Source organism: Trachemys scripta, chromosome 9 (assembly GCF_013100865.1).
Source record: "Trachemys scripta elegans isolate TJP31775 chromosome 9, CAS_Tse_1.0, whole genome shotgun sequence".
Taxonomy (NCBI): Eukaryota; Metazoa; Chordata; order Testudines; family Emydidae; genus Trachemys; species Trachemys scripta.
Window position 1 is genome coordinate 71,755,404 of NC_048306.1, and position 13,572 is coordinate 71,768,975.

Below are 13,572 nucleotides of genomic sequence, written 5' to 3' on the forward strand. Positions count from 1 at the left end.
TAAGAACCTCACTTCTTCAGATGCAAGAAGAAACTCACTTCTTGCATCTGAAGAAGTGAGGTTCTTAACCACGAAAGCTTATGCTCCCAGTACTTCTGTTAGTCTCAAAGGTGCCACAGGACCCTCTGCTTTTTATGCTTTATCAGTATAAAATATTTTATATTGTTAGGCATGTTATTTCATCTAATACCAGTTCAAAATACAAGAAAAGGGCAGTGTAGCATGTAAATTAGAAATGTTGTAAGTTTATTGATATCCCTCTACAGAATATATATTGTAGCTCAAGATTCCTGTAGTCTGGACATTGATTGTTAGATTACCTCACCCACCAATATTACAGAAGCAGTCGTTTTTAGAACCAAGTGGCTTCTTCACATATACTGTAAATATGGGAATGCATTGCAGTCCCTCTGCTGCTGCTACTGGCTTCTCTCAGCAGCTGTGCCACAGACCCTTTGGATGTTTCACGGCTGCTGTCTCTTCCCTCCCCACCCTGCAGTAATTGACAACCATCAGCCAGATCCTGTCATCCGATTAATCTGCTTTGCACACCTCTAGGAGGATGAACCCTTGAAGCTGGCTTAACCAGCTATACAGAGATATCCCTGTTCACCCTCTGGGCTCTGGTGCACAGAATGAGTGGAAGGCATGTTGAGGAAGGGGTGTAACCAGTATTGTTTATCTCTGGCTACCTCTGGATGGTGCAACTGCTCCTTTTGGATTGTTAGCAGCTGTTGAAAATTAGAGCAAATTTGAGGCTTCTCTAGTTTGATCAGATTCAGGTTTCAAGTTAGGGTGCACAGATGTCAGAGAGCCACTGTCGCACCCTGCTAGCTAAGTTGAGCACTGTTTGCTGACTTGCAGCTGATGATTCAGCCCCAGGTCTGTCACTGTGCTGTTCAAGTTGTCCACTTTACCTTTTTACCTAGTATTCTACCAACCATTACTACAATAATTTTCTTTAAAACATACTGTACCTAAAGAAGAAATATGCAATGCAATCTTACAATTTTGTGTTTGACAAAAGTATTAGTTTGCTACTTAATTTTAAGCTGCTGTTTTTAAAAAAAAAAAAAAAAAAAAAAACCATACTTTTGCATTTCTAATACATTTATCTTTAATAACTTGATGGCTTGTATGCTACCCTCAATGTTTAATTCAATCAACACTATTAAATCATCTAGTCCAGTCCCACAGACCCATGGAAAATGATACCCTATAATAGTATTAACTGAAAAAGTGTTATTATTTTAAAATATCTCAATTGATTAACACAGTAGGACTTCCACCAATTCAAATGAACATTACTTTTTAAGAATGTTTTCATCTCTTTATTCCTAAAAATACTCCATTATACTTCTTTAAATAATGCCTCTCCCTTCTGGTGTCTTCACCTTTCAAATATAGTAGGGACTATTAAAACTGGTCATTTATTCCCAGTGGTAACTAAATTTATTGCAACCTTGGAATTATTTTCAAATATACAGCAAATTCTGCTGTAAAAGTCCATTTTTAGTAACACTATACTGTCTTCTACTTTAATTTGTGTAAACTCATGTTTTTGCATCCATATAAGATTTATTAACTTGTTAAATTTTGAACACTAGTTTGAACATGTGAAGTTCTGTGAGTGACCGGCATTATAATTCTAAATGGCTAAATATATTGAAATTAATTCAGCTCTTTTTTGCGTTCAAGCTCTCTAGGAGAGCTTGCAATATTTACTATCTATATCGTCACCTAACTTTTTTTTTTTTTTTATTTTGGTTGTAGAGGTGTTCCTGCTGATATTCAAATTGAGATTGATGGGGATAGAGAAACCGAAAGAATTTACTCACTTTTTGCTATCAACATGCCTAAACTACAAAAGATGGAAGGTATCTGAATACTAATTCAATGGAGTTACAGTAGCATAAAATAATTGTAATGGCATGGAGAATAAGACTGATAGTGTCCTGTTAATGTTTTGTATTTTCATTTTAATTTTATATAAAATTGTACGTACTTTCTACTAAATTTCTGATATTACTGTATGATCAAATCATTCTCGTTCAGCAGTTTGAGGTACAGTCTCCCCTGAATGTCCACATGTAACTCCCATTAATGTGCTAATTGGATTGGTATGCAAATTAACGAGACTGTACAACAATTTACATGCAGTGAGCAAAGGGAATGCCACTTGGTCTTGTACTACTGCTCTTTTATTAGTGCTATGTAATGAATCCTTGGTGGCATGACTAAGATTCAAGAAAGAATCAGGTTTATGGCAGCATTACTGGTAGTCATCCTATTGTGGGGACCCCAGTAAGTAGAATTAATGTTAGACCCATTGAGGATGAACTTACAAAGCTAAACCCAAGTTGTTCACCATATCCAATTAATACCATTTTTCCTCCTTTGCTTGTCCATTTTATGTTTGTTAAAATTAACTCCATATCTGAAAACTTTGAAATCCCTATCTGATAAATGAGATGAGTTAGCTCTGTTTACTCAAAGTAGAAAACTCTAACCTTTTATTTGTGGTGATATTTGTAGAGGCTTGTGGAAGTATTGCAGTCTATCAAGGTCCACAGAAAGAACTAGACGACTATTCTAATTTCACAATTGAGGACTCTGTAGCAACTTTTCAAACTCTTCAACAAATAATAGCCATAGTAGAAAAGCTGAATGAGCCTCATGAAAAATATCGGAAGAAAAGATCATCAAGTGCTAAATACGGCAGTGAGTAAGTATCCTCTGTATTTCCGGCCGCCTTGTATGTACATATGGGGAAAAAAGGATGGGTGGTGGGGGCTTTGAAGGGGTAGGAGTGTCTGAACATCTTCTGATGATAGCTGTTGAGTGTAAACCTATCAGGGCAGGGATTCTTTTCTTCAATGTTTGTACAGTGTGCAACACAATGGGGGCCCTAAACCCAACTGGACATTTGGGAACTATCTTAATGTAAAAGTTTATTACTACTACTGTTAATACATAAATCAGGTATTTAGACAAGCTGATTCACCACCAAATTATCATGGCACTTCATGGGGCATAATACTATTCCCCACAAGTATTGCTTCTGAAACAGGATTCCCAGGGAACCAAGTCAGCAAATACTAACACTACTAAAAGTACTGCAACGGTGACTGGTGTGAACACCTGTCAGTTTGACATCCCATTGGCCATGGTAAAAGGTGGGTTATATCAGCAGTCAGGCTAGTCTAGAACTTCAGACTATAGTGAATACTCATACTTTGTTGGTCATGGGGTTTTCTCTCCTTTGTGTAAGGAAGACCCAAATTGTAAGAGGAGGAGACCTCTTAACAGTTCCTATTTGCTCAGTGATTTGAACAGGTCTGTTTCGGGCCAATGTTGCTTTTGTGTGATAGCACATCAGGATTTGAGCTAACAATGAGACTACCCAACATGCACTAAAAATTATGCGGAAAGTATAGCTTTACATTTTAAAACAAACTGAAAGTTAAATTATATGATTATTAGAAGCCAACTATTTTTCCATCAAAAATACTTATATGCGGTTTTATTTTCCAGAGAAAACCCAATTGTTGGAAAAGTTTCCTAACGAAAATAAACTGTGGCTTATGTGGATTCAGAAGAAACTGGAAGTGTGTGTTTTTACGTGGTTTTTTTTATATATATTTTTTTTAATTCATGGTGTACACTTGTCCAAAGTATTTAAGAATGAACAGAAATGCTACCTGTGTTCACAATCTATTTAATATTTAATAGAGAAAAGTATCTGGGAAACTGATCGTGAGGTTTATTCCTATTTTGATGAAGAACTTGAAGCTCCATGTTCTTGAAGTATCAGATGTGAGCAAATCTAAATATTTCTGCAATTGCTTTTTTTTTCTTTCTTCTTGGAACTTCCTAAAGGAATAAGCTTTCTAAAGGAGGAAAATCAACACCAATTATTTACTGGATTACACCTCTCAATATACTGGACTCACATTTAATCCACCATCCGTGCCTGCTGTGCCGAAAATCTTGCAGTGGAAATCCCAACATATGATGACTCAATAGGATCTGAACCTTCACATTCAGTGCACGACTTCTTTCTCTTCCTTTGTCAAACTATTAATTTTATCAGGACTCCAAGGTAACTTTAACTGAAGTTTTATAAAATTATGCAGTGTGTTGTGTACTGCAGACACCAATGTTGGTTATATTTTTATTTTAAAAAAATTACTGAAGAAGGAGAAATCAGGGAATCTGTTGTTAGATTGTACCTCTTGTTTACATTTGGGGTGAGCAGTGGATGGAGTGACATAAGACCACAGTCTGTTTTTCTTTTGTAAAAAATCAGGTACTAATTTTTCTTGGTTGCTTTTTTTTTTTCTTTCTTTTTTTTTTTTTAAATGCAGATTAGCAACACTTTTTGGAAGCTATCTTTCCTGCAAATGAGAAGAATGCAAATGTGACAATGCTGTGGTTGGATACTGTTCACTTTACATCTTTGCATCTAAGATTTTTTTGAAAATAAAAAATTGGCACATTTAGGTCCAGCTCACCTCTCATTACAGCTATATTAAATAATCTCTCTAGAATAATCACTCCAAGCACTTTAGATATCTGGACTGCGCCAGATTATATTTTTAGATACTTTGTAGTATCTAATCTTTATGATCAGTTGAATGATCAGTGCTGTTATGTGTTTAAAACAATGCTTTATGACCATTTTTAATTTCTAGTTATGTGGGTGGGGTTATTTGTCAGATCAAACAAATTTGAACTGGCATTCTTGACTTTAGAAAGTTTTGATTCTTGCTCTCTTCCTCTGAGAATTAGTTTTTTGTGCTGAAAACCATATCTGTACATAATCAGTAGAAGCAAGGTAACACTTCGGAGAAGAGAAGGCTAAACTTTCCTTCACCAGTATTAAATATTATGGTATACATGGTAAGTACCAGTAAAATAAAATACACTGTGTACAGGTAGTACTTCATTTTTGTAACATTTGCTGTTTTTTAGAATCATGATTTGCCCCAGTCAGAGTTGAGAATGTAATTCATCAGTACAAATATAGATCCACAATGTTTACAAAACTATAAGCTGTTTAAAATACTATTGTAGGATGCCTTCTTCTCCGAAAATCCAGACTAGTCAGTACCACAGGATTGAAATCACTGTTGAAATTAAGGTAACTTTTTTCTATTAGAACAATCACTTTTTAATATTAAAGCAACTGATTGAAATCACTTAGGATTTGATACCAATATCTTCAACATCACAATCATTTATTACTACTTGCCATTTTACCAACAAGTATAGTCCTTTTTGTTTTTGCATTCCTTTAAGAATATATCCAATAGTAAAGTAATTTTACTTGCCCTAAATTTCAGTTAGAAAAAAATAAATTTATTGTTGACACCCAGCAATGTATTCTGTCAAGGTCAATTTGACCTAGTTTATTTGCCAAAGAAACAAGGTTTGCCAGATTTGAACAGCACTAATAAGTGTTAGAATTAAGTTTTGCTATTTATTGTGACCAGTCTTATTACAAAATGTGCTTGTGTGTCTGTTTCTTGAAACCTGTTTCTGTCACTTAACAGCAAAGTTACATGTATAACAAGTTTAAATCTTACAATAATATAAGGGGGGGGGATTTTGAAAATGCACTTTTCATTTGCTTTGATGGTACTAGACTGTATAGAAAAGGACAGCTAGGCCTCTAAGACCTGAGGCCTTTAAAATGTAATTTGTCATTTTATAGTATGTTTAAAAACGCAGTAGGTACTCTAGAATTAAATTAGGTACAAATAAGATGATTAATATTAAAGTTGCTTTCACTTTGATTAGCCTAGACATTAAAACATTGCTCAGTAATTAGTTTTACTTTGACTGTAAATTCTTTTTTAATGTAGTTTTAATTTGTATAAGGATGATGTATTGTTGAAAATGTATTTTTATTTAAATTTATTTTCTTATAAAATATTAAAAACTTTTGTAACATTGCTTGAGAACAACTCACAAATAAATGATGACAAATTGATCTGGGCTATGTATTTTCTGTGAGGCCTGGTTTTCTTAAAAATTGTTGGTAGCTTAATTGCATAGTGAAGTAGAACCATTTGCTACAATCTTTCTTCCATCTTACAGAAACAGCATGAAGTGAAATTCAGTAATCCTGTATGGTTACCTCATACATTCAATTACTTTCTGATTTAGGACTGCTAGGTGGAGAGAAAAGCACTATTAATAGAAGGTCCCTTAGCATAACAATTTGCACAGGAGGGTAGCAATGTGGTCAATCTTGAAAGGAGTACCCTATTAAATTGGTGAGTGGCCTGATGCATTTAAGGATATTTGGGTGTCTTTGTCATTGTATGACATGCTCATTGTGATTAGCATTTCAATGTGTCTGTCACTTGCTGTCCTAAAGATGAGTGCTAAATAAGCACCAGTATCTTCTCTGTTGTAACTCAAATAGGTTTGAATTGGGTACACAATCTAAAAATCTAACTGCTCGTCCCATTTGTGCTTCAAAGGTGCAGTGGAACATAAATTCTTATTTTATCCAGCCCCTAAAGTAAATCCAAAACCACTGGAGCCATGTGAAAGTTTTCATTCAAATAGTGATTTATCCTATCAGTCACCATTCAGCGTAAAATGAGTATTTCACTAGAGCCAGTGATCTGCCTGTCTTCTGTGTTCATGAAGTTAACACAAGAAAACTTGTAGGAGCTATTGGTCACTTGGAACTCTCTGTAAACTTCAAAAATGTTTTATCAGAAGGCTGACTTCTCTAGCAGAAAAGGCCTCATTAGTATTCGTGATAGCCTAGGACACAGGATGTGGGTTTCCATTCATGCAGTAACTCAGTGGTTCCCAAACTTTAACAACCTGTGAACCCCTTTCACTAAAATGTTAAGTCTCGCGAACCCCCTCCTAAAAATGAATATTTCCAGGGATTTTCTCCTTTACCTGATGTCAAGGCTCCTTCCCCACTCTGAACTTTAGGGTACAGATGTGGGGACCTGCATGAAAACTTCTAAGCTTAACTACCAGCTTAGATCTGGTCTGCTGTCACCACTCCCAATGTGCTAATTCCCTTCCCTGTGTAGCCTTGGGAGACTCTTCACCAATTCCTTGGTGAATACAGATCCAACCCCCTTGGAACTAAAAACAAGGAAAAATCAATCAGGTATTAAGAAAAAGGCTTTTAATTAAAGAAAAGAAAGGTAAAAGAAAACCCTCTGGGAGAGATTAGCATACCAGCTACTCTCACAGACAACAGGTTCCAAACAGAGGATGTTCCCCTGGGCAAACCCTTAGTTACACCAAAAAAAAAATACCCAATTTGATTATTCCTCTAATTGCACAAGACAGCCTCTTGGGTAGGGTTATCTGCTGCTTCTGCCAGGCTCGCTGGTGCCCTCTGGTGTTGGAGTTGTAGACAGGTTTGCAAACGCTGTACTCAGTGCTGGCAATGGTTCTTGTGCTGGTTGTGTTGCCAGTTCCGGTTCTGGGACTGGCTTTGGCTGGATCTCTGGGATTGGATCCACTACGGCTGTTGCAGTCGTTGGCAGGGGATCCGGTTCCACCACATTCGTCTGGGTCTCTGGTAACACAGACGGGGCCCTGGTGGACGGCTCAGGAACAGGGATGGGGGTGAAAGCTTGCTTAGCCTGGCTGTGGGTGACTATTCCCACTCTCTTGGCTAGCTTCACCTGGTTGGCCAAGTCTTCCCCTAGCAGCATGGGAATGGGATAATTGTCATAGACTGCAAAAGTCCACATTTCTGACCAGCCCTTGTACTGGACGTGTAACTTGGTTGTAGGCAAGGTTAGAGTGTGACATGAAGGGTTGAATTGTCACCGGAGCCTCCGGGTTGATGAGTTTGGGGTCCACTAGGGATTGGTGGATAGTCACTTGTGCCCCAATGTCCCTCCACGCGATAACCTTCTTTCTGCCCACTCTCAAGGTTTCCCTTCGCTCCCAGGGTATGAGAGAGGCATCTGGGCCTGGGGATTTTGGTGTGATTGTGGTGTAATGAACTGTAATCGGTTGGGGTTCTTGGGGCAGTGGGCCTTTATATGTCCCAGTTCATTACATTTAAAACATTGCCCTGCTAAGGTATCACCGGGGCGATGTTGGTTGTTGGAGACTGATGTGGTGGGGTGAGAAGGCGTCTGGGGTTTCCCTTGGGATGTAGGTGGAGCCTTGGGTTGTCCTCGGTGGTAAGGTTTTGTTTCGGGTTGCCCCTTCTGATATTCGCTCCAACTGCTACTAGCTTTTTTCTTTTCTGCCACCTCCACCCATTTGGCTCCAATCTCCACTGCCTCGGTTACAGTTTTTTGGGCTTCCCATCTAGGATGTACCTTTCTATTTCCTCAGGAACACCCTCTAAAAACTGCTCCATTTGCATTAGAAAGGGCAACTCTTCTGTAGATTTAACATTTGCTCCTGATATCCAGGCATCCCAATTTTTCCCAATGTGGTAGGCATGTCGGGTAAATGACACGTCTGGTTTCCACCTTAGGGCCCTGAACCGCCGACGGGCATGCTCGGGTGTTAGCCCCATTCTGATTCTGGCCTTGTTTTTAAAAAGTTCATAACTGTTCATGTGTTCCTTAGGCATTTCAGCCATCACCTCTGCTAAGGGTCCACTGAACTGCAGCCTCAGCTCTACCATGTACTGGTCTGTAGTGATGTTGTATCCAAGGCAGGCCCTTTCAAAATCATCGCCTGCCTTGTAGATGGGGAATTTTCTGGGATGGGAAGCGGTACCTGGAGAGGGGTTGCTAGGGTTGGCTGGATTATTCTGCCTAGCCCTTGCTAATTCCAGTTCATGCTTCCTCTCTTTTTCCCTCTCCTCCATCTCCTTTTTGTTTTTGCTCCATCTCTTTTTCTTTCAGCTCCATCTCCTTTTGCCTCAGCTCCATCTTTTTGTTTTTCCTCCATAGCTCTTTTGTGGGCCTCCTCTTTGGCTTTTTCTTCTTTTTCCCTTTCGTCCATAGCTCTTTTGTGTGCAGCCTCAGCCCTGGCCATCTGTCTGTCATGTTCCTTTTCATTCTCCTCAGCCTGGAATTTGGCTAATTCTAGGTCTTGTTGCAAAGTTTTTTTTTTTGTTTGTTTGTTTGTTTTTTTTTTTTCTTTTTCTTTGCCTGACATTTTCCCCCAGTCTACCTTAGCTATCTGGGGGGGCGGGGGGGGGGGGCGGACAGCTTGGAATCTTTGGTTACTGTAATGTGATTTTTTTTTCTTTCTTTTAAGTAAAACAGGCTTTTGTGACTTGTCTTGGCAATGTTAATGACCCTCCAGTGCTCACAGCTGGAGCTTCCCTCCTAACAAAAAGCCCTCTGTTAGAAGCTCTTATCTGTTTGCCTTCAGGGTATCTCTCCTTCACTGCTTCCCCAGCATCTCAAAGGAGGGGAAAAAAATCTGGCTTTTGGTTCCTAAAAAAAATCCCTCACTGCTGCTCACCATGTCAAGGCTCCTTCCCCACTCTGAACTTTAGGGTACAGATGTGGTGGCCTGCATGAAAACTTCTAAGCTTAACTACCAGCTTAGATCTGGTCCGCTGCCACCACTCCCAATGTGCTAATTCCCTTCCCTGGGTAGCCTTGGGAGACTTCACCAATTCCCTGGTGAATACAGATCCAAATCCCTTGGATCTTAAAACAAGGAGAAATTAACCATCCCCCCTCCTTTCTCCCACCAACTCCTGGTGGATCCAGATCCAACCCCCTTGGATCTAAAAATAAGGAAAAAATCAATCAGGTATTAAGAAAAAGACTTTTAATTAAAGAAAAGAAAGGTAAAAGAAAACCCTCTGGGAGAGATTAGCATACCAGCTACTCTCACAGACAACAGGTTCCAAACAGAGGATGATCCCCTGGGCAAACCCTTAGTTACACACACAAAAAAAAAAAATACCCAAATACCCAATTTGACTATTCCTCTAATTGCACAAGATGGGTTACAAAAAAATAGACATAAACCTATTTATTTCCTTCACTAATACTCACTACTTAATAAGAGGCTGAATTCTGGAGCTTTCCCACTCTGGTCCAAAGTGAAACTCAACAGACAAAGGGAACTTTTCTCGTTCCCTTTGAACCATCTTGTCCTCCCATTGGTTCCTCTGGTCAGGTGTCAGCTAGGCTAGGTGAACTTCTTAACCCTTTACAGGTAAAAGAGGCATTAACCCTTAACTATCTGTTTATGACACCTGAGTATAAATTTATAAAAGTGATCTTGGAAATATAAAATTTGTTTTTTATGACATGCTTATTACATATGGTTTATTATTACAGTATTTTTATTACATTATGAAAATGGCAACACTCTTCCAAGATCTCATTTTCATAGCTTGTATCACTTTGAATAAGTCTGTTATAAGACAAGGCTCCTATGTTTCATCAAGGAGTATCAGATGTGAAACAACATGAAGGTATTTAAGAAGCCAACTCAGAGTTCCTCCTACGCAAGCATTCAGGTCTTGAGCAGTCCAGGCAAGCAACGCACGTTACAAGAAAGCTTAAACTTGTTCTTCATAATAATTTTAAAAACAATACGAGCTGCCTATTTAATTTTAAAAAAAGCAAAAAATATCCACCTCCCTTTCCATTTCTTATAAGGAGTCTTGAAGTTTAAATCTCCTTAGTGTGATAGATGTGCTTGCTTTGATCTGCTTAGCTCTTGGAAGTCCACGGGCTCCAGGCTGCTGGCCCCATGTTGCTTGGGGTCCCTAGCAACAGCTCTGTCTGCCATTAGGGAATTTTTTTCCAAGAACCCCCCGTAACCTCTGGGGGTTCACGAACCCCAGTTTGGGAACCACTGCAGTAACTAAAGCCTAGTCCACATCCCCACACAATGCAATTCTGTAGATCACACTGCACTGTAAAACCAGCCAACATTTGGATTATGGAGCATTTCTCACTTCGTTCAGTTAGCAGCATTCATTGTCAGTTACAGAAATAATAGGCTCAACATAGGAAAAGTTTCTTATTACAGTACTCAAGAAAGATGTTTAAATTTGTTGTGGCAGTTATTGTAGCTTTTCTTCAGACCAGAATCTCCCACAATTCTGATATCTGGAATATTCCCCCCTCCTGTCTGCAGTTCCTGGGGGAAGTTCAAAGCTGTAGCACTGCCCATGCTACTCATGCTCCCTTCTCTGCCCTGCTACCTGATCTTCTGCCTCTGTGGCAGCAGTCAAGTGGCAGTTCACTTTGCTCTTGACTTTTCTTTGCCAGCTTATTATTTTACCCATTTTTTTTTTTTAGGCAATAGCAAGCAGCTTTTCTTTCTTTTCCCTTCTGGATTGAGGTAATGAGCAGTGTGGTGGTCTCAGCCACTTGGAGCCACCACTGCAGCAGTTTCCTACCAGACTCTGTACCTCCCCCAGCCAGCATCGTGGAATTGTCTTGCAAACACTCAGCTGAATCCAAGCAGTGTTGTATCTCTGAGGCAGCTTTCATGGACAGGGGCAGCAAGTTGTATGGGCCCATGGTGCATGGGCTCCAGCAAATTCAGGGCCCGGGGCGGGCCCGCTCCACCAATGTTCAGGGCTGGGTCTCTCCCCCGTCCCCACTTGCTGCCTCTACGTGCCTCCCCTAGTGCCCCTGCCCTGGGCTAGGGTGGCCAGGTGGCTACCCCTGCAGCTGCGCTCCCTTGCCGGCCACTGCCAGCTACAAAGGAGCGGTACTGGGGGCAGGTTGAGATGGCTGCTGCACCTGAGGAGGGGAGGAGGTGCATGGCAGCCCGCCCCCAGCAGTCAACTCCAAAGGGGGCTTATCCTGGCTGGACCTCCTGACCAACAGCCTGGGGGAGGGGGGCTTAGGTGAGTGTCATGCTGGAAGGGCCAGCCCGTTGCCCCCCTTACCCCTCCCCGGAACTTGCTGCCGGTGGCGAGAGGGTGGGGGAGTCCTCTCTGGCCCCTCCATCCACGCCCTGAGACAGTCTGCTTGCTGCATCCCAAGCCCCCTCCTAGAGCCCACACCCAAACTCCCAGAGCCTGCACCCCAAACCCCCTCCTGCACCCAAACTCCCTCCCCGAGCCTTAGGCAGGTTGGGGGTGGGGGGGAGTTGGACCCGTTCTGGGCACCACCAAAAATTATACAAACCTGCTGCCCCTGTTCCTGGGCTCTTTGGAGAGTGAATTGTGCCCTGCCTATTCTCAGCCAGCTGATCCTTTCACTGCTAGGACATGGGGCTCTGAGGCAGGCAGGCATATTTTGTTCCACCCTAAGAAGCAGTGACTCAAACATGGAAAAGGCCATGGAGATGCAAACTGTAATGGGAAGAAGAGGACTTTCAGCTAGCCAGCCCAGGCGTAAGTCCTCAAGGCAGAACAGGATGAGAAAGGAAAAACCCTTTAGGGGCTCCAGGACCCCTAAGTTCCCTAGGAAGAAATCATGACTTATGCTCAGCTCCTCTTCCTCACAGCTTGCATCAGGGAACTCCAGCAATGAAATCCCATTTCCCAGCGAGGTGGGAGTGTGACTCCAAGGGGTAGGAGACCTATCCAGAGGGTTTAACATATTGCATAAACCATGCTGCACAAGACCACAACCCAGCCACAGCTGAGCTGCAATGCATCCCAACAGAGCAAAAAGGAAAGGAAAAACTAAATCTATTTCTCGACATTTTTGACACCAGATAGATTTTTGCTGTCTTCCTAAACTGCCAGGGAGATCTCAGGCTGGTGCTGCTCGACAGACCAATTATTGAGAAACTCTGCTATAAATAATCTAAAAGATGTGTGTCCCCTGACTCAGACATCTCCTCTACTGAGGAAGGAGAGCTCTCAAATTCAGGCTCTGAGAAGGGCATGGAAAAAATGCACAAACAGTTTCCCCCCTGCCGTGAAATCTTTGAAATCCATGTGCTAAAAGGTTGCATCTACAATTCATATCCAGCCTGAGCAGTCACTAGAAGACAAGCCTTAAGGTAAATTCCTGTCTTCTAAATCCTCACTATTGCCTGACTTCTAAATTTGTCCCTGAGATAGCAATCCTGTGAGAATGTGATCAGAGAGGAATGGGAAGCCCAATAAAGGTGAATACCTGAGCAGGCATGCACTTGGAACTTGCAAGAGCCAAAAACATTCCATTATAGATATACAAGCCCCTGTGGCATCTCTAGCACAATATCCGGTATTCCCACCTGAAGGGTATTTCCTTACCAAAGATCCAACTGGTAGAAAGCTGGAAACCACCCCTCAGAAGGAGCTTTGAGGCTTTGTTGGTCACCATTAGAGCATCTCTGATGGCTACATGCTTTGCAAGAGCCATAGCGTCCTGGCTGTATGACCTTAAGGCCATGAAGGACAGAGACCATCCTGACTTCAGGTATACAGAAAATTTCCCTAGCAACAGTCTCTGTCGAAGATGCCTTAGTGGATGCAGTGAGCCAGGCCATGGCATCTAGCTCAGCAGCCACACATCACAGCTGGCTTTGCCCCTGGAAGGTTGACATGCCCTCCCTACACAATACTCTGAGTGACTATAAACCTGGCAACAGACCAAAACACTCCTTTTATTCATTCTCCTCACAAAAGTACCAGAGGAAAGAGGACTATCACGAAAACCTTGGAACCAGGAATCCGCCACCTTTGAGCCC

The 13,572-nt window shown here is 41.1% G+C and overlaps 1 protein-coding gene across 2 annotated transcripts in view; it reads left to right on the plus strand.

Annotated features, from left to right (window-relative positions):
* The window catches only part of RASA2 (RAS p21 protein activator 2), a gene marked incomplete at its 5' end in the record, with an annotated part of 40,579 nt that extends 34,597 nt beyond the window's left edge, over window positions 1–5,982 (plus strand). The window contains 4 exon segments of one of the 2 annotated variants that reach the window (XR_004647101.1): window positions 1,774–1,877; window positions 2,536–2,725; window positions 3,535–4,102; window positions 4,368–5,982. Coding sequence is in view for 1 of the 2 variants with exons in the window: in XM_034781552.1 (XP_034637443.1) it covers window positions 1,774–1,877; window positions 2,536–2,725; window positions 3,535–3,565 (325 nt within the window). 2 annotated transcript variants of the gene reach the window in all.
* Between the last annotated feature and the right edge of the window lie 7,590 nt (window positions 5,983–13,572).